The sequence below is a fragment of the Kockiozyma suomiensis genome, assembly GCF_038497685.1.
Source record: "Kockiozyma suomiensis strain NRRL Y-17356 unplaced genomic scaffold V2V93scaffold_9, whole genome shotgun sequence".
NCBI classification, from domain to species: Eukaryota; Fungi; Ascomycota; class Lipomycetes; order Lipomycetales; family Lipomycetaceae; genus Kockiozyma; species Kockiozyma suomiensis.
Genome location: NW_027117672.1, coordinates 631,488 through 652,244, shown reverse-complemented (window position 1 = coordinate 652,244; position 20,757 = coordinate 631,488). Strand labels below are relative to the sequence as shown.

Here is a 20,757-nt window from a genome sequence, read left to right as displayed (position 1 = left end):
AACGTAAATATTGATATATTTCAACTCACAATTACCCTCGTCCACCAGTAACAGCCTGCTCACCAACAGCATTACTATTCCCAGGATAGACTTCCTTTATATACTTTTCCCACGCAGCATTCTGTACCGCACCGTCAGGATGTGCGGCGAATGCGTCCCGTATAGCGCGTGTAGCTGCTCCTACGCGACGTTGCAATTCACCTGTCTTTTCAATTTCTTGCTTAATTGTCGTCTCTTTGAGTTTGATCGTAAGACAAGTAGTAAATTCCCTTGCAAGAGTATCAAGGTCTGTCAATCGTTAGTGAAAACAAATTAAAAAAAAAAAAAAAAAAAAAAAAAAAAGGAAATTGACATACCGGCACCAATGACACCGCAGTCGATCTGTGCAATCTTTCCAATAATAAGACAGCTAATCACTTTAATATCATGATCATCCTTCAATCCATACGCAGCTCTCTCAACAATCTTATCAAGCATGGCATCTTCCTTTGAAATTTTCCCTCCTAAATCACTAGCACCCACACCATCGGATTCGAAATATGCAAGCACAATAGCGTAAACTGATTCATAAGCAGCTTTGCGAACATCAAGGCCGTCGTCAACTTTGTGCTTGAAGGGACCCATCTGTACTTCGCGAATCAATTCCGGTCGCGGAACTGTATTCACAAAAAGTAAGTTCAGAACATTAGTCAAATGAGCAGTCAAGAAACTGGGGTAGTTGCGCGCCACTGCCGAAACTGCAGTCACAACTAATCTGCGATTATCAATATCAGAATCCTCCAGCAGCGCAAAAAAATCAGCCAGAAGAAGACGCAAATGCTCCGAAATCTTCGACACAAGCTCAATCGATTCGGACTGCGGCTGACTCAACATGTATCGTACGGCAGTAATTACAATGCTGCGAGTGCCGGCATCCCCATTAGCAAGCCTCGACTGTAAATCAGGAATAAACTGGCTCGGAGAAATAAGCGCCAGGCGACCAATGCATTCTCCCACAACAGACTTCACGCTGTCCTTTTCGCTTACTGCTGATGCGGAGTCAGAGCTACCCATATCAAGTGCAAACAGCTCAGTCCAAATTTTAGGCGCATAAGGGGCCAGGACACTAGCCTTGTCAGCGTTACTGCTGCTCAAACCCAAATCATCGTCATCCGAGGCTCCACAGAATACCGTAATCTCGTTGAGCGCAATCACGAGCATTCTCGCAACACCAGAGTCGGAAGTCAGTCGATCGAGAATAAGCGGGACGTATTCTGTAACACGTCGCGCAGCCACAATACCCAACGTCTGCGCGGCTGTGATTCGCACCTCGTCTCGAGGATCAGCAAATCGGTCAAACAGCATGTCGACTGGTACAAGATCAGCCGGTGCAGCGCCATCCATCACGGCAGCAATCTCACCAAGCACCATCAACACTCCACGTACCGCCTCCCCGTCAGTCTCCTCATACCCACTCTTTTTCAAACGCGGAATTTGCTCAGATGCGAGCCCTCCGCTGACAATCACCACAGCAAGAGCCTTCGCTCCCAGTGATGTAATCATCGACTCTTCATTTTGTAGCTGGCTAAACAATGATGCTGCATGTCCAGATCTAGACAGTATATCCAAAAGCAAAAGAAGCGGCTTCAACGCAGACGAAGAAATCTGTTTAGACACAAGTGATACAGCAGATTCACAAATTGTAATTTGCAGATCGGCCGTCATGAGTGGCGCAAGCGTGGACAAGATCGTTAGAGACGGAGCCAGGAACTGCAGACTATCTTCCAACAATACACCAAGCAAGATATTGACAATCAACACACCCGTGTCCGGCAAGATCTTCTGTGAGAATTTCTCAACAACAACCTTCAGTGTTGCCAAAGAAGAAGCGCGCAGCTCTCGATCAGCTTTGCGCAAAAGTGATGCAAGTTCACTGGAGACTTCGGTAATCCATCGTTCGCTAAAATCATCAGCAGTGATCCTTGGTGCCTCAATTACTTTTTCAATCGCCAAGATTGCAACTTGACGCGTAGTCTCGTTCTTGAGGCGATCATATAGAATCTCAGCATCGGTCGCGAACTCGGTCACAGACAATGTATTGCGAGCAAGAGTCATCATACAGACAATAATCATCATCGCGTTCTCGCGTACAATCAAATCGATATCTGGTCCCGCAGCTTTTTGTACCGCAGCCTCGTGGATCTGGTCGAGACACTGCGCAGAGGCAGGACTACCACCTTCACCGCCGCCGTTTTCGCGTAAGGCAAGCGTTTTTGCAAGCGAATCTGCGGCCACCAGGGCCTCTGATGAGATCTTGTAAAACTTGTCGTCCGCTGCAGTCAAAACAATGGCCACCAACTTGGGTAAATACTCTTCAAGTCCATCAATACCGCGCGATCCATGCCACACAGCGGCAGTATCGACAAACTTGATGACGTTCATACGCAACGTTGTCTGCGCCATAGCTTGCTCGATAGCAGGCACAAACGCATTGAACTCATTTGGTAAACTGGATAGCGTAGTCATTAGCTCTGTTGCAACGGCCAGACAAGCTTGATTTGTGCTTAAACTCGGAGTCTTTTGCAAATGACGGGAAAGAAGTTTGAAGACGCGTCCAGAGAGTTTGAAGAGTTTAACTCGCGGATCTGACTCAGAGTCCCTGTCAATAATCATGTCGTCCACATCCGACATGCGGCGTTTAAGAGGAAGAGAAGGGTTAGGAGACGTCGAACGTAGCTGCGTATACCGCGCAGTTTGAGTGACGAGGACAGCAAATGCATTAATTACCTCAACCCGAACCGTCTCTTCGCGCTCCAAAAAACGAGAAACAAGCAGCGGAGCGATTGAGCCAAAAAATTGGGAAAGCAATTCCGGGCTCAGGTTCGGGATCAGCGAGGCAAACAGTTTGGCGGCTCCACGGCGAAGCTTCCAGCTTAGATCGTCATCATCGGAAAACTCGTCATCAAACTCATCCTCTTCTTCGTCCTCTCCATCGTAATCTCCATTATCATCATCATCATCATCATCATCAACGATCATACCATCACCCTCCTCCTCAAATGCGTAATTTGGATCATACTTGATAAATCTAGTGCCCGCAGCGATCACCTCGCCCGTAAACTGCGCCATTTGAGATGGACACAGCGAAACGAAAATATCGAGCGTACTCAGTGAGGCCTCTCGCACATCATCATCATCCACATCAAGTGCCTTAACCACGCTTGGCACCAGACTAGGCAAATACGGTCCTAGACGTGCGCGATCCGATCTGCACAAAGTACCGCACACCAGGATGAGGATCCTTAATCGATCAGCCGGAACACTGCTCGAGAACGAAGTCGTGAGATAAATCAATATATTGTTCCATTGGTTGCTAGGCAAATGACGCGACAATGCCCCAAGAGCCATGACAGAGCGCTTGCGGACTAAACCTTTACCCGTCTCAAACACGCCAACAACTGAGTTTTGCGTCTCGTTGACTTGAGAGTCGGTCATTGACGATCCAAATCGATTGATAAGATCGACCAGTACATCGACACTTTCTGTCGAATTTCGCAGATTAGGTAAAAGGGTGTGCAATAGACGGGCGATGAATAACTTGCCAGTTGAGGCGGTCACTGGGACATTATTTATGATTGAGCGCAATGCGGTGCTGTTAAGTGAGCGATCTGACTCCGAAGGTGCAACGGCAGAAAGCCGATTAAGAATACTAATCAATTGGGCTTCGCTGATACGCGATACCAAAGGTGCGAGACTGGCTTTAGTTAGCACAAGCAATAGAATCAGAATGCCGTTAAAAAAAATTCTCACCACTTTACAGCAAGATTCTGAACTTCAGCATTATTATCGCCCAAACTCTTCAAAACTCCATCACATATACGATTGATTGTGGTAGCCGAGTCGTTGGCAAGCGAGACCGATTTGTTGGACAGTATTCCGTGCAAATCAGAAAGCGACATGAATCTGTAATCTGAGTCTTCAGATGATAGCTTCTCTAGCAGAGGCTGAATAGCCACTGGACTCCCCACTGCATACGACGTCATTGCACAATCTCCACTGGATCTATAAAGTCAGAGATAAATCTTGGAGTGCTCTTGTTCTCAGGAATAGGTAGTGCAATTGACGGAGACTATGATCTCTCGGTGAACGGATTAAGGGTACGGGCAATTCACGCGGGAGCCCACACAAACCAAATTCATATTAACTTAAGCTTACTTACAACAACTACTCTCCAAGCGACTTTTAAAAACTTCTCACCCTCCTCAGTTTACCATTCTGTAAAGCAGTGCAATGTGGAGACAGATTACGTCAAAAGAAAAAAAGAACATAAAGCAGCCTGAACTATGTGGATTAGGCGGGTCAGACTTTGATATACATGTAAGGATTACTTATATAAGAGGGTTGTAGAGTTGGTACTGTATTGGCAAAGAAGAAGAGAAAAGGAGAATTGGAGAAGAAACGCTGATTATATAATTCAGGCATGCCTATCTCTTATATAAAAGTAATATTCAAATCCTAGTGCTGACCCTGGATAGCAATTTTGGCGTGTTGTAGGTAGTGCCCACTTATTTATAGGAGAGTAGAGAAGCAATATAATTCTATGTGCGTCGACTCTAATCAGTTATATCGTTATATATCTTTCTCAAGAGCTCATACACGTACCAGTTTTTAAAACGGAATAAAACAGAACAGTGTATCAAAGTAAATTACAAAGAATTTGAATTTTGCTGCGGCTCATATCCAAATTTTGGCTATTTAAGTTTCATCGTCATCGATTTTTTCCATTTGTCATAAAAATATTACTATAGCAGTAATTACCCACATGGATCCCAACGAGCCCTCGAGCAGCATAGGTAATTTCGGTAACGAAGAGGAGGCGTACCTGGATCCGTCGGCTGCGTTTGACGTTGTAGAAGATGACGAGCAAGCGGACGGAGACGCGCCAATGTCGGACCTCGAGGATGATGATGATGATAATGACGATGATGATGAAGGCGTTGATGATGAAGACAACGCGGGTGAAGATGTACCTGGAGAGATTGTTGAGGAAATTGACATGTCAAATAACTCGACAACCTATTTTGACAAACACACAGACTCGATCTTTTTAGTGGGCGTACATCCAAAATTGCCGCTTGTCATAACCGGTGGCGGAGATGATACAGGCTACGTGTGGACTTCCCACTCTGTACCGCCAAAGCTAGTAACTACCCTCACAGGACACACGGATTCGCTTGTTACAGGTGGATTTTCTCCAGATGGGGAGTGGCTAGTTACAGGTGGTATGGATGGCCGCGTTCGAATCTGGCGAGCGCGAGCGCGGGGACAGAAATGGGAATTTTGGGACTCGGTCGAAGAAGTCGAGGAGGTGACCTGGATCACTTTCCATCCTTCGCAGTCGATCTTTGCGTTTGGCGCAAATGACGGTTCGGCGTGGGTTTACGCACTGTTGCCGAAGCTCGAGGTTTTGTGTACTCTGTACGGACACAGCAGTGTCTGCACGGCTGGCGTATTTGTACCGCCTACACAGGCACCTGCGGAAGGTGACGAAGAAGAGATCAATCTTGTCACGGTTGCCGATGACGGTGTGCTGATATCATGGAGCGTTCCGTCGGCAGTACAAAACTACAAAATCACGCCTGTACAGTTCCACTACGAGGCGCCGTGGATCAATATGAGTCTGCATCCTTCGGGAACATCAGTCGCAGTCGGATCTGCTGACGGCAAAGTCGCTATTGTTGGTACGAAAACCGGATCAGTCATTGCAACGGTCGATGTGCTCGGAGCTACCGGAAGTACTGATATGGCGGAAGCTGATCAATCAGTTGAAGGTATGGCATGGTGCGAAGCAGTCGGTATTCTCGCCGTCGGTCTCGTCGCCGGTGTCATATGCCTATTTGACACTGGCTCATGGCGTGTACGAAGAACATTAGAAGTTGGCGATGCAGTGACAAAGATTGAGTTCATACCGAATTCAGCTATATTGGTAAGCTCGTCCATGGACGGATGTGTTCGGCGGTGGGATGTGCGAACGGGTGAGGAGCAGTGGAAGGGAACAGGCCATTCTAGTGGCGTGTTGGGATTTGCCTTGTCTAGTGACGGCAGCACGCTAATTACGGCTTCGGATGAAGGAGTTGCACTTGTTTACAAATAGAAAGATGTATATAAGAACAGAATTTATTGTGCAATTAATCAATCTAAGATTTATTTGTGCGGCTGTTGAGTTTTTTTTCTCAGCTTCTCAGACAATAATCTTTGTGCATTTACATTATATCGGATAGAACTTTAGCAATTCGCGTATCACTTTTTGAATACAGTTTGAGAGGCAGATGGCATACGGATGCACGGCAAAAGGTTTCCTAACCCAATAAATTCTATCAAGTCCATGCATCCTGGTAGACGAGCTTCTTCACAGTCAGCCTTTTTACGGCGCCAGAGTGTATGGCGCACGGCGTGGTTTTAGCTTGTAGTATAAACTATTGATGCAACGAATGCTTTCAAAGTCTCGCCGATGTCGGTAGATTTATGTAGAACAGCAGTGACTGACAATGAATCTCAGTGAACTCAAGTAACAGCTAGAATTCCGATGATTCGTCAATCATCCTGGAAGTCAGCGCCGTTTGACTTGAGTTGACTGACTTGTAGGTGGGTTAGAAGGATCTCTTTCAATTGTCATAGCCATTCTGCGTCAGCCGATTTCAAAGCTTCGTCAATGCCATGGATGAGTTGCACTCAAGCAAACGGCGTTAGAAGCGGCTTTCTGCATTAGCAGCTGCGCATCAGGAAAGCCGTGGATGGCACAGAGTTGTGAGTGAACAGTAGTGAGAAATAGAGAAAAGAGAATGGAGGTCAAGAGAGACCGCTTATTTGCAAAAACAATAAGAATTATCTATACACAACGTCAAGTACAGCAAGACAAGATATTCAATATCCACTGGATAAACATAAGCAACAAAATTACCTGAACTTTCTTCAAGATTCAACGAATAGTTTACTAGCAAATATACTCGATGTGGATATATCGGGAGAGCCTCGCAAACAAAGTTTTGAATTGGACTCTATATCGCCTTCAGCTGTGCGCGGCTCCTCAGAATATTTCGGCATAATCCGTCTACGCCAAGAATTGTACCCCAACTAATTCCTTTCTGCAAAAGCAAGCATTTTCTACAATATCGCCGTTCAAGGAGCCGCCACATTCGGCATTACTGATACTATCTCTCAGCCTCTTGTATAGATTGAGTCAGCAGTAAGCGTAGATAAGACAGTCATCATCCTCTATTCGACTTGTAAACGCGACTTAAACTCTTGTATCATCTCTGAAAACAAAAAATATAACAGCTTGAATTAGTAACGTACATATCCAGTTTCATTGAGAACACAAGCTTGTTCTGGAGCCTTCCTTCAAAAGGTCACCTATACTCTCTAGCTTTTCACCTAACCATGCTCGCACTCATCCAGCCCTTATCCATTTAGCCTCACACAGACCGAAAGTAAATGAAACCATCTTTCGCTTTTCCATTATCTTACAAAAGTAGAACTCCTCCGACGACAACAGTCGACAACATCACGATAACCCCCATATATCGACGTCCAGAAACGCCAAGCACAACCTGCGACTCAGTAGCACTGCTCTTAGAAGTCGCGGCACTGCTAGCACTTGAGCTAGTACTGCCAGACGTGGCACCGCCGGTCTCAGCGGCAGCTGTAGAAGTTCTCGAAACAGTGATGGAAAAACCAGTGGCCGAGGCAGAAACGACTGAAGCACTGACAGTGCCAGCAGTGCCCCCGTCAACACCTCCTAAATCAGCAGATACGGTCGAAGAGAGAGCAACAGCAGAACCCGTCGCTCTTGCAGGAATTGAGTCCGTGATCGCGACAATGTCAGAGTCGGTGACGTTGTATTTTGTCTGAGCCATGCCAATTTCATTATTGTCAAGGTCATAGACAACGTAAGCCGCGCGCAGGAATGAGTCGCCCAAGATCGAGACGCCAACATCGGAGTTGTCTAGGACGGTGAAGAGACATACTTGCTCGCCCGTAGTGAAAGTGATTGGTTGATCGTCTTCGTCTGTAGCCACCACGAAAAGGTTTCGCACAGGAACCTTGATAGTCAAATCATCAAAGTAAAAATCAATGCTGGCGTCAACATTCAGTACGTCGCAAGTCTGCACGTAGTATTCGAGACGGCTGTTGTACTGCGCACCAACAATTTTGGCTAGAGAACTCTGTAAAGTATAACTCAGATAGCTGAATGAAGTACCAGAGTCAAGTAAAACTGCCTCCTCAAGCGATTGATCAACCGTAGTTTCGCTGCCGTCGGTGTCAGTAAATCCAATTCCATCAAGGGTAATAAAGAACTCTGACGGCTCGGTCTCGCCAGAGTACTTGTCGATAGGCATCACGACAAGATCACCATCATACTTTGCGCGATCGATACCGCCAAAGAGAACGGTGCCGGTCGAGGACCACTCATCGTTGAGCCAGAGCGAATAGGCGCGAGTGGCGATGAGGCCTTCATCCTTGAGAAGGTCGGGAAGATTCTTGTACTGGGCTTTGCTACCTTTAAGAGATACGATAGCCTCATTTGACGAGTATCCGATACCCATGATACCGTCGGTCGCATTAGCGTCTGTAGCGACACCAACAGTGAGATTGGAGACTGTCACGCCGCCGATAGAAAAAGTCTCAGACGCGAAGACGCCTTTGGCATACGAGTGATCGCCATATTGTATGGAAAAGTCATTTGAAATAACGTCAAACGTGGACGATTCGTCAGGCTCAAAAATGCCAGAGTCAGCACAAGGATCGTCTGATTCTTGGCAGACCTCGTTCTCGCCAGACTGGAACCACACATCAGAAGAGCCTGTGTCGATTTGCAGCCGCAAGCTTTGGCCGGGAGTGCCGACGGTGACATTTGCATAGTAGAGGTAGTAGGCGTTGTCAAGTGTCTGCGAGACGGTACCGTCGGTGTCGCGGGCACGGATTCTATGCTTGCGACGCATACGCTCAACGGAGGGCTCGTAGGGGGCTGATCGTTTGGCACGGCCGATGCCGAGTTCAACGACGCCGGAAACGGATGCCGCTGCGAGGCCTGCGGAGGAGAGTAGGAAGGCCGAGAGCAGGGCTGCCTTCATTTTCGGGAGTCGGAAGGATAACGAGAGAGAGAATGGAGAAGGAGAGAATGACGAGAGAGAGAATGAAGTGAAACGACTAGTGCTAATTGTAGAAGAAGTCGTAGAAGTCGTACACTTTAACGAGCTCCCTGGGTAAGGCTGACGAGGCTACCAGTCAAAACTCTATAATTACCTTAGGGCATTTGCTGATCATTCTCCACGAGTACGCGCCATACGCAGGTACAGTGATGCTCACCACGTACCTGCATTTTAGGCGTTTGTTTATATTCACTACAACACAACTGCGTCCACACAGTGAATGTAATCAATAATATGCAATTATAAATAAAACAAACATGATGAAATACGCCCGACTCCGTCCAAATTTGTTGAAACATTAAACCAGCACGGAGCACTCCGCCAAGACCACAAATCTCATATAGAGCGAAACCTTTCTCATCCTCCCCCCCTTTGAAAAAAAAAAAAAAAGGTCGAAATGGCATACAAATCGTTACAGTCACTCAGTCCGGCTCTCTGGATCAACCTCAGCGTGCTCGCTCTCCGCTTGGCTCACGCACCAGTCGCGAGCACCCGTCAGCCGCTGAACAGCTAGCCGCACACCGCGCTCTGTCGGCTCCAATGTTACCCGAGTCCTCGTCGTCTGCACTACTTCTTCCTGCGTTGCAATCGCACAATGCTCCTGACTCGCTGCCACCGGAATCGCTTTCTCGTCCCAGTAGTCCCCGCGTTCAAAACCCGCGATTGGTTCGAAAGCTGGCGGCTGCTCTGCGGCGAGCGTGTGCACGGGTAGCGAGCGGTTACTTAGTATCGCAATTTCCGAGTCCGCACCTGTGCTCCGCACAACGAACGCCTCTTCACCATCTGACTCGTCATCGTAGAGATCATCATCATCATCATCATCATCAGAATTGTTGCCGCCAAGATCACGCGAAAGCCCGTGGTGCGTCTGCTCAGGTGTGTAATCTACACGTCTTTCCGTCACGCTCGACAACGGCGTACCTGCCCCAGCGACCGCCGGCGATCTGCGCATCATGCTATCGCTAAATGTCACACTCGGAATCGGGGGTGTGTTTGCCACGCTCGCATTGCTGCTACCACTACGTACTTGACTCTGAGCAAACGATTGAGGCGACGACGCGGGCGAATATGTGGATCGCGACTGACCTCGTTTGAGCGGATGGATATATCTCACACGCGGCTCATCGCTTGGCATAACCATTGAAGCCATACCAGAACCAGGTCGTCCATTAGCCGGCGATGAAATAATGCTCTGATTACTGTTCTCCATATTGATACTCGATCCGCCATTCACAAAATAGCTTGTACCACTAGTGCCGGTGGTCGCCCGGGACGATGGTCGTACTCCAAACAGAAATGCACGACCAGACTCTATTATATCCTTAATACTAGCAGCTAGACCACCCTCACCGCGTGTCCTTGTGCCATATCCGTCGCTCCGGCTATAAGCATCGGCCTGTATTTGTGTTCTTCGTCGTCGTTGTGCACGTGCACGTAAACGCTCGGCTAGGCCTCGGCCGCCTTCTTTTCGCGCGGCAGCTTCCATCTCAGTAATCGCAACCTCATCTTGATCTTGGACTGACGCTTCTTCATTCTCATTTTCATCCTCGTTATCGTTGTAGCTGTAATCTTCGTCTTCATCGTTATCACCCATCTCCAGATCGCGCGGCGAACGCTGTCGTACAGGCAACGGAGCTGGCGTTTGTGTAAAAGGAAATATGCTGCTATGGTTGCTTTGCAATCGCGTGACGGCATCATTAGACTCTGAAATAGCAGCAGAGGAAGACCGGCTAATGCGACCAATAATGCTTGATAATATTCCACCATTAGAGGTCTGTCCTCTGCTCTCGTAATCGCAGTCGTCACCATTCTCCAGCCGTTGATTAGAGGGCGCTCGGCTCTGGGCATCAGAGCTATCTCCAGATGGCGGTGGAGGTCGCCGTCGTCTTCGCGATTGACCGTCAGTAGGAGCTCGAAAACCTCGACTTGTGCCGGTCTCAAGCATTTCATCTTCAAATACTTGTCGGCCAAGCACTCCTGTCTCTTGTTCTTTGCTCTCGAGGTATTCTATCCGCTCAACCCATTCCCACACGACAACACTTGCGGCGGCTGCACCTACCCAGCGTACAAAATCTCCCCAGCCAAACACATATTGCCACGAAATATCAAGCAAGAAAAATATAATTGGCGTCATTACTGCGAGTATTGACAGAATAGCCAAGATCAGATTGTTGATGTGGTACGCGAACCTTCGCTTTGAGATCGAGTAATAGATCACGTAGGCTGCATACAAAACCGACAAAATAATCTGGAAAAGGTAAGCTAGTGCCGGGACTGCGTCGCGGAACGACTGATCGTCATCTTTGTATTGTAAAAACGATTTGAGCGACCAGAATACAGTGTCGATAACAATCAGAATCAATCCTAGCCATTTTATAATCTTTTTCTCTCGATGACGAGGAAACAATCGAATAAGAGTTTGCACTTGCGCAAGCCATAAGAAAACATCGGAGACTACGCGCATAACTTTGAGAGTGACGCCCTCATCGATGTAGGAGCGCAGCTCTTCGGCGTCGTCGTAAGCATCTTGATACTGCCTTTTTAAAATTCTCGTGATTTCAGCGAGAGCTATAGTGAGCGATATTGCTACTGATAAGGTTGCCAGCTTTTGCAAGTATGGTCTAGTCTGTGGAGTGATGAGGAGGAGCATGAAGAGTACCCAAGCGAGGACGGTTGTGCCGGAGACAGTATAGGCGATGGGTATGATTGAGGAGTAAAAGGGATTCGTAAGCTCTGAAGCGTTCGATGTCGACGTTAGCATTGTGCTCATAGACGTGCCGCATAGTGGGGAATAAACTGCAGTAGCGGAGAAGTGGTAGGTGGTGGAGGAAGGCACGACGAGGGCGCCAGCGGGGAGGGTGTACGGAGTACATATTGGAGCACGCGAGGTTGTTGTGGTCGGTTTTCGCCACATTGTGCTATTCGTCGTCTATTTCTAAGAGGGAATAAAAACCAGCGAAGCTGGATTCTGCGAGATTAATAAAACGCGCATGTCAATTTTCTGTCTTAAAGAATCTCTGCTAAAATTACTCACCTACTTTGAACACACAAAAATAAAATATACGCTGAAGAATTGTGCTCTACGCTTGCCCACGCGAAGCACCCTGACACAGCTTGCTTGCCAGAGACGCGTGGAGGGCAGATGCCGGCGAATCGGGGTCTCAACAGAGCGCGCTGGTGCAGTGCGGGAGATGTGCGATTAATTGCTCACACGAACGGTTAATCCGCACCCCGCAGCGGCGAAGAAAAAGAAAGGAGAAATATATTCAAAAAAATTAGGGAAGGAGGCTCAAGCAAGTGATTGAATATTGTCTAGGTTCGAGATGGAGGAGGACATGTGAGTTGCCACCTCTTTACTCTATTCTGGAGCTTCTTTGGGCGGCGGGGCTTGTCCTGTTCTATCAGTGCCTGTGCCTTTTTTCCGTCGCATTTGAAGCAGCAGAAATTTAAACTTTTAAGCTTTATTTGACTGAGATAAAACATTATGTAATTATATTAATAATACATGACTAACAATATTGTTTCGGTTACCGACTGAGTATAGCTACTTTTTTGCTTAGCTGTCTTTGCTTTTTGACTCAAGAATGAGACATTTAAGCAATCGCAGCCTTTCATACCATATTGAATTTTTTTTGGAATAAGCTATCTACCATGTCATAGTCATTGCAGAATAATGAATTAAATTTGCCAGATAGCTGTTGCTTTCTTGTTGTAGCCGAGCAGGCACTCAATTATAGCTCTACCTCACTGTCGCTCGGAGCCAAAAGTTATACTACAGCGGCTTTTCATTGAATTCCCGAGAATTTTAGAAGGGCGTCTACAAGAACTCTTATCAGTAGTATCATACCAGTAAATGCCATAGAAGCTCCTGCGCAATTTTCTTCTTTTTCAAAGACTGCTTAATCTGGAATAGAGAGCGCTACAGATACATCCAGAAAAACTACTCGCGAGCATTCATTATCGGCTGACTCCCTTGCACGCTGATTATACCGACTTGAAGATAATAATGCGTGTACCACTCATAACCTCTGCGGGGCTCCCACAATTACTATAGCGGGACTTTCTGCGGTGCGGAACTGCAGCTGCTAGATGATCGGCATTTCAGTTTTTGAGTCGAGCCAAACACTGATTTATTAACCAGGAAATTATATATCGCTAATCCCTTGAAAACATATATATCAGTCCCCTAATGTGTTTATCGCTTCCCATCCTCCAGCAACTGGTAGCCGATTATTGCTTCTAATTAACCACGTCTCCTCTCAAAGACCAAACAAAAACCAGAGAAAGGATATGGAGATAGTACGGTGCCGGCAAATAACAGAGATTTAGGCATTCAATATGGTTTTTGCGCTGCTGTTGGCAACATTTGGTAGCCGTGCACGCGGGCCTATGCACACTGTAGGTCCTTATCGCTAGAGCTCGGCCCCGATAGTCAATCTGGCACTGAACACGATGGTAGAATCTCCAGCAACAATCGCTAAGCCAGGTCGTTTCTCGTGTCAGTCGGTGACAGGTACAGAGTAATTTTAGTCGCTAACGAATAATTTTTTTTGTGGGATGCCAGAAGATAAAGCGGCAAGTCTTTGGGTACTCTCACCTGGACTTGGTCTGAGCGGGTTATCATATCAGTTAGCATCCGTAGCCCTAAACAGACCTCGTATTTGCTGGATAAGCAACGCGTTCAGGGGGTATTATGATTATCGTGTAGATTTTATGAGTAATCAATAGCTACTCTAGATCTGTAGTTCCTGTCAGTCAGACCTGCCGGGGCTCCGATCCAAGTCAGGGTTCCCGCTAAAACAATCATTGAACTTTGCGCATGGCTCGTGATTTTCATACAAGTGCGCGCTGGCCAGCTCATTTCGTGGCTCAAATAACAATTGGTAACGAGACTTGTCATAACTATAACAGATCTATATATGTATATGTATACGTGTATATGCATACATGTCTCAATCCAGAATATAGTAGGGCGGTTTATCTTCCGACGGGAAGTGCCGATGATTTTTTTGACGCCTCCGTCGGAGTAGCGCCGACTCGTGTCAACTCCGCCTCTAGGGTGATGGCAGGTAGGTATCTGTCCTGATAAGCTGATAGTTGGGTGAATGTCAGAAATACAGTTTTAAAGGCATCGAGGCGGACTGACTGCTTGTCCGCTCAACTAGCCTCCTATTGTTCATTTCAAAGCACCCTACCTCTCTAAAGTCAGTATATACACCTAAATACCCATTTATATCGTTTCTGACCAATAATTTGTCTTACAGAAGATGGACACAATTGAAAATGAGAAAAAAGCTGTGGTAATTGAAACAGCTGGTGCTGTCGGAGCCGACTTTGACGACGAAATTGTCGGCGAGAAGACAGTGCTTTACCCCGTTGAGCGTGAGAAAGTCATTGAGCATCTTTCTCATTCGCAAGATCTTAGTGATATTCTTAAAGACGATATTCAATTTGAGTTTGTGCTTGAGAAAATGCAGCTTGTCGGTCTTGATGCGGCCCTTGAGATTCTGAGAACTGCCGAGAAATATCATCAGGATGACTATAACTTCCCCGAAAAGACCATGCAAAAGATTCAGAATCTTAATCGTGGTATCGAAGCCAGTGGTTTGGACTTAGATACATTTGAGCTTGAGGCACGTATCGAAGCTACTCTCATGAAGTTCTATTCTCCATATCCTGAGGTTCGAGCTGTCGTTAGTCCTATAGACGATCCGACTGCCTACGTCGAAACTCTACGTGCGTACCTACTCGGAATTATCTGGGCCGGTGTTGGTAGTTTTGTCGTTGAGTTTTTCCAGCCTCGTCAGCCTTCTCTTTCTATTGGAACGCCCGTCTTGCAGATCCTGATATATCCATGTGGTAAATTTCTGGCTAAAGTACTTCCTGATTGGGGATTCACTTTGTTTGGCACTCGGCATTCCTTTAATCCTGGGCCATGGACCTATAAAGAACAGATGTTTGCAACAATTATGGTTAATTGCGGAGGTGGGTTTTCAAACATCATCAACAACACACTTGTACTTAGTCTTGATCGTTACTTTGGCCAGAAGTGGACTGATTTTGGATTCATGTTTTTAATGAACTTTTCTACATCTTACTTTGGTTTTGGCATGGCTGGTATTTTGCGACGCGTCTCAGTTTATAGCGAAAAAGCTGTATGGCCCAGTATTATGCCAACTTTGATGCTAAACAAGACGTTGATGCTTCCCGAGCAGAAAAATTCAATCAACGGATGGACCATCTCGAAATACAGACTCTTGTGCATCTTGCTCCCATGTTCCTTCATCTACTATTTTATTCCTGATTTCTTGTTTACTGCTCTTTCAACTTTTAACTGGATGACTTGGATTGCGCCAAATAACTTGAAGCTAGCCATCATCACCGGTTCATCTGGCGCCGGATTCAACCCAATTAGTACCTTTGACTGGGCAGTCATTAATTACTCTACGCCGCTTGTCACTCCATTTTTTGCGCAGATGAATTTCTTTTTTGGCGCGCTGTTTGGCGGTCTTCTCATGATTGCCTTATACTGGAGAAACTATAAGTTTACAGGCTATCTCCCCATCAACTCCTCTGCGCTGAAAGCCAACGATGGAACAACCTTCAACGTGTCTCGTGTCCTCACGAACAACAAATTTGATGTTGAGAAATACAAAGCTTATTCTCCTGCTTACTACACTGCTGGCAGTTTGCTTCGACAAGGTGCCGCGTTTTGCCAGTACACTTTATCATTTGTCTTTATCTTCTTGTCGGACTGGAAAATTTTATGGCAGACTTTCAAAGGTATGATCACCAATGTGCGAAGCAGAGGAAAGACTAGAGACATCGATGACTTTGATGATCCGATGTCTCGCATGATGCGTATCTATCCTGAAGTTCCGAGTTGGTGGTACTTGGCCATCTTGCTTCTATCTCTGGTTATGGGTATCATTTGCTTCGAAGTATATCCCATTGATGTAGGCGTGTGGATGATTTTTGTCGTCTTCTTCATCTCTGCTGCTCTTCTTATTCCTTCAGCGGTTGTTTTCTCGGTCTCAGGATATCAACTTGTCATGAACGATCTTATGGCGATCATTGGAGGTTACATGGTTCCCGGAGTCGTTGGTGTTCTTATGGCTCGTTTTTACGGATACAATAACGACGAGCAAGCCGAAACTTTTGTCTCTGATCTTAAGCTGGGACATTATGCAAAACTTCCTCCTCGTTCGGTTTTCAGAGGTCAGCTAGTTTCGACAATGGTAAATGTTCTTGTCACGAATGGGGCAGTAATGGCGCTGATGAAAACTGTCGACGGACTTTGCACCTCTACGCAGGCCGATAAATTTGTCTGTCCTAATGAAGGCAGTATGTTTAATTCGGTCACCATGTTTGGTGCTGTTGGTCCGGATCGCGTACTTAATACTTTGTATCCGGGTCTTAAGTACTGCTTCCTTGTTGGCGCTCTTCTCGGATTCCTCTTCTACGGTCTACGAACCGCGTTTCCCAAGTATATGCGGTACGTGCATCCGGTCGTCTTAATGTCTGGAATAAATAATTTCTGGGGATTTGGTTATAACCTCAGCTACTTAATTCCAGGCGTCTACTTCAACTGGTTCTTCATGTTCTACGTCAAATCGCGTTACCTTGCATGGTGGACAAAATACAATTTCATCGTCACCTCAGGATTAACAGCTGGCACCGCTTTCTCAGCTATTGTTATTTTTGGGGCGCTGAGTTATACAAACACCAAATTGAAGTGGTGGGGAAATACAGTTAGTTCAGCTGGTTTGGACGGTTCGACTACCGGATTGTATGAGATTCCTGAGAAGGGATATTTTGGTTTGGCGCCTGGCGAGTTTTCGTAAACGCTGACTGATATATTTCGCGGGGGAATATTATATATGTATTGTGAACTATAGAGCTTATTTTTAATTTTTAATAACTTCAAGTAATAATATTATTTTTTCATTATTGTTGTAATATATATTGCCATCAGACAAATTGAACAGTAATGCTAACAGCAGGCTATATTAGCTTTATATTTGTGCTGTAAATGCGCAGTATCTTGTGCTTTTGACGATGTCGTTGGACGTGGCCTCGGTCAGTCAAAAGCAGAGTATAGAATTTAGTTTGCTACGCAACAAAGCAATTCCATTGAATTACTTTGAAATTATCCATTCTTTACAGAGAACAATATGGTATGTGTGGTTTGGTTGGTTTGTTGATTATCAATTAAATGCGCCGAAAATTCGCTGCCCTGCAATCATATCTGGTTTCGCACGGCACCACTGATCTGTTGTTGCTGCTCCATTATCGATGAAAACCATCCGATATTCAGTCTTTGATACTAATTGCTATATAATTTAGGCATCTCTGGGTAGTTTGCATAACGATGTCATTGTAAGTTGTCAAAAGGAAACTATTAGCCGGGTTTCCACCCGCCGTGATTCAATACAGAATCCAGTTATTGAATTATGACAACTGTGTACTAACTATTGTTTGAAGCATGACGCGGTTCTAGATTATTACGGGAAGCGATTAGCTACGTGCTCATCAGATTCGACAATCAAGATCTTTGAAATTGAGGGCGAGTCACATAAATTGATTGCTACTCTAGCAGGGTAATTATCCATACAATCCTTTATTTCAGATGAAAAAAGAAAGCATTTAATCCAACTCCATATAACAAATAGGCACGAAGGACCTGTATGGCAAGTCAGTTGGGCGCATCCGAAATTCGGAGTAATTCTCGCCTCTAGCTCGTTCGATGGCAAAGTTATAATCTGGCGCGAAGACGTGGCCACAAAGACATGGACCAACATCGCAACACACGCTGCTCACAGCGAATCCGTGAATAGCGTGCAATGGGCGCCCCCAGATGCTGGAGCTGTCCTGGTCTGTGGATCCTCTGACGGTAACGTTTCCATCGTTGAGTTCAACGATGATGGAAATACGAGCGCAGTTACTGTTCCTGCGCACTCTGGCGCTGTTTATGCTGCTGTCTGGGCAATTAACGATGGGTCTTCAAGACGATTCGCTACTGCTGGCTCAGACTCGCTAGTGAAAATCTGGCATCTTGACTCGGTTACCAATTCATACACCGAAGAAGTCGTCCTCGAAGGACACAGTGACTGGATTCGCGATTTAGCCTGGGCGCCATCAGTCTTGCCGAAATCATATCTTGCCAGTGCATCTGAAGATCGAACTGTGATTGTATGGACGCAGGAGCGAAGTGACGAGCCATGGAAGAAGACGCTATTGTCCCCTGATCCATTCGCGGACACGGTTTGGAAAGTAAGTTGGTCGCTGTCGGGCAATGTTCTTGCTGTCAGTTGTGGTAACAATAAAATCACTCTTTGGAAAGAGAACTTGAAAGGTGGATGGGAGCTGTGTGGTGGAATCGATGAATAAAGAGACATATAGGTTTCCTTCTTGAGAAATCGGACTTCCTGATCTGTTGGATGGCATAAAGGGGAGCATGTATGAGTACATATACGAATAAGCTGGCAGTATAGTCACTGACGACACTTAATGGGATTTTATTGTTTTTTGATGGCAAATTGTAATTCAATTGAATGTAATGTGTAGCGGCTTAGACTTTCTCAATCAGCATCTACTAAATTGGAGCACGAGTACTCAGATATACTTGAAGTGGCTCTAATTCATTGCATCATAGATCTTATTTCGCGTTATTGTATACTTAGCCGTAGTTCCTGAAAGGATCTCTCGAGAGTAAGAAATAGGTACAATGCCTATTTTCAGACTAGGACCCCGAACATGCTGACTCCAGGAATGCGCAAGCCGTCGCTACGCAATATGAAAAATTGGCAAGCACAATAATGATTCTGGATTACTTACTGGCAATCAGAGAAATAATTCCAATAACCTGAAAAAAATTTACAAAAGTACAGCAAACAGCAGACGTCGACTGGATTCGTATTCGTGATCGGTTACAAGGCGAGCTTTGAGCGAGCAAACTCGGCAGTCCGCCACAGACTAAAACTGGCAAGCGCCAAACAGGCATTCATTTCCCCACCATTGATCACCCAACTTCCTCAACGCTCGTCAGGCGATACTTCCATTAAGCACCTTCTTTATTGCTCTTTCTCTCTTTTGCGAACGAAGGCGAAGTCATTTGCTGCCAAGTTGGTCTTGTGCGTTGCGTTTGTGCTCTAATAAATGCCAGCTATGGACGTGATATCGATACCGGATGCAGCATCGTCCGAGGCCTTGAACCAGTCCGCGAACGAGACAGCGGCGTCGAAGCTGCGCGAAGTGTTCAATGTCGACACGTTCAATCGGAATATCGAGAATTTCAACAGCACAATTAGTGCCTCGTTTGCAAATACATTTAATAAGAATAATAGTGAACAGCTATTAGAAAACTTGAGAGCGGCTTTTACTATCAAGAACTCGACGCATGCTCCATCGTCATCGGCGTCGTTTGTTTCTTCCTCAGGCTCAGTCAGTATCCTTTTTTTTTATATGAGAACGCCTCTGACTAGTAATATCAGGATGACGCTCCATCTTTATTGAGCCCCGTACCACCTGGCATCGAGGGTTTCCCCGGCGACCCATACGACCTCGCACAAGTAGATCCGCTTCCGATAACACTCATAGATCACACAATGGACGACGATGGTGAAAATGGAAAGATATGGGCGAGGTCCGCATGGGTTGGTGATTACTCCATTGTTGCTGGTACGGGAAAGGCTGGAGCGTACGTATCTTGGCTATGCGTAGTTGATACGGTGGAGGTAAGTTATTATTATTCATATATTATCTAGTTAATAATTTAATTTACAATTTTACTAGGGAGGTTCTATTCGATTCAGAAAAAGGTATTTTTACTCATGTCTTCATAATGTTCAATAACAGCTAGCGAGTGCTAATCATCCGTTCAGATATTCGGAGATTTTTCTTTTGCAACAATTACTCTTACAAGAGTTCCCACATCTACGAGCTGCTATTCCTGGATTACCTCCCAAAAGCATAATATGTACGTTATTTTTGACTCTAATATAGGATGTTCTTGTCTAACAAAGCAAAATAGCAAAACTCCGACCTGCATTCCTAGAAGAACGACGTCGTGGACTTGAATTCTTTCTCTCGTGCATCGTTCTTAATCCAGTATTCTCGGGTAGCCAAGTTGTTAAAGACTTTATTTCAACATCTCCAGTTTCATAATCTTGTTTCTTCAAGCTATTGGAGAAAGCTGGTTTTTTATTTTCACGAAATCTTGTGAGTGTATTATATATTTCAATTTCACGATTCTCTTTTTGTTCGACTCTCATTTTGTTGCTTGGATACTTTCTGCATCTTCCCCTTCGTCCTCATCATTTTCCTTCGTTTAATGTGGTTATAATTTCTCTTTGTGTCTATATTATCATTTTCTTTCTTTTAATACCGGGGACGGCAAAACAGAGGGAGATCAAGATGACAGTTTTGAAGATATGGCATGGGGTTCAGGTTTTTTTTTATAAATTTTTTTGTGTATTTCATGGTCTAAGCGCTCTCTCATTTAATCTTACTCTCAAAAATAACTATCTTATGGTAATATAGAATTTCCTATCATCTTTTTGCAAAG

The 20,757-nt window shown here is 45.5% G+C and overlaps 7 protein-coding genes across 7 annotated transcripts; 4 read left to right on the top strand and 3 right to left on the bottom strand.

Annotated features, from left to right (window-relative positions):
- Positions 1-31: 31 nt before the first annotated feature.
- On the bottom strand, positions 32-4,022 carry V2V93DRAFT_325877 (armadillo-type protein; the record flags this gene model as incomplete). Its single annotated transcript, XM_066907513.1, has 3 exons — positions 32-288; positions 357-3,733; positions 3,790-4,022. 3 exons carry the CDS (start codon positions 4,020-4,022, stop codon positions 32-34), a joined length of 3,867 nt encoding a protein of 1,288 aa, XP_066765108.1.
- A 748-nt stretch (positions 4,023-4,770) lies between these two features.
- V2V93DRAFT_372078 (WD40-repeat-containing domain protein) lies at positions 4,771-6,250 on the top strand. Its single transcript, XM_066910666.1, has one exon. It carries the CDS (start codon positions 4,802-4,804, stop codon positions 6,131-6,133), a length of 1,332 nt encoding a protein of 443 aa, XP_066765107.1. The 5' UTR covers positions 4,771-4,801; the 3' UTR covers positions 6,134-6,250.
- Positions 6,251-7,502: 1,252 nt separating this feature from the next.
- V2V93DRAFT_325598 (aspartic peptidase domain-containing protein) lies at positions 7,503-9,113 on the bottom strand (the record flags this gene model as incomplete). The annotated part of the gene is made up of 1 exon (XM_066907505.1): positions 7,503-9,113. The coding sequence occupies one exon, from the start codon at positions 9,111-9,113 to the stop codon at positions 7,503-7,505; it is 1,611 nt and encodes a 536-aa protein (XP_066765106.1).
- A 145-nt stretch (positions 9,114-9,258) lies between these two features.
- On the bottom strand, positions 9,259-12,565 carry V2V93DRAFT_372074 (PalH/RIM21-domain-containing protein). The gene has a single exon (XM_066910665.1). The coding sequence runs from the start codon at positions 12,103-12,105 to the stop codon at positions 9,610-9,612; it is 2,496 nt and encodes an 831-aa protein (XP_066765105.1). The 5' UTR covers positions 12,106-12,565; the 3' UTR covers positions 9,259-9,609.
- A 1,802-nt stretch (positions 12,566-14,367) lies between these two features.
- Positions 14,368-17,141, top strand: V2V93DRAFT_288070 (OPT oligopeptide transporter protein-domain-containing protein). The gene has a single exon (XM_066907210.1). It carries the CDS (start codon positions 14,459-14,461, stop codon positions 17,033-17,035), a length of 2,577 nt encoding a protein of 858 aa, XP_066765104.1. The 5' UTR covers positions 14,368-14,458; the 3' UTR covers positions 17,036-17,141.
- A 224-nt stretch (positions 17,142-17,365) lies between these two features.
- On the top strand, positions 17,366-18,581 carry V2V93DRAFT_381194 (WD40-repeat-containing domain protein; the record flags this gene model as incomplete). The annotated part of the gene is made up of 4 exons (XM_066912095.1): positions 17,366-17,368; positions 17,538-17,570; positions 17,676-17,791; positions 17,864-18,581. 4 exons carry the CDS (start codon positions 17,366-17,368, stop codon positions 18,579-18,581), a joined length of 870 nt encoding a protein of 289 aa, XP_066765103.1.
- A 421-nt stretch (positions 18,582-19,002) lies between these two features.
- On the top strand, positions 19,003-20,743 carry V2V93DRAFT_372064 (Phox homologous domain-containing protein). Its single transcript, XM_066910664.1, has 5 exons — positions 19,003-19,634; positions 19,685-19,927; positions 19,986-20,011; positions 20,075-20,169; positions 20,224-20,743. Exons 1-5 carry the CDS (start codon positions 19,350-19,352, stop codon positions 20,355-20,357), a joined length of 783 nt encoding a protein of 260 aa, XP_066765102.1. The 5' UTR covers positions 19,003-19,349; the 3' UTR covers positions 20,358-20,743.
- Positions 20,744-20,757: the final 14 nt, after the last annotated feature.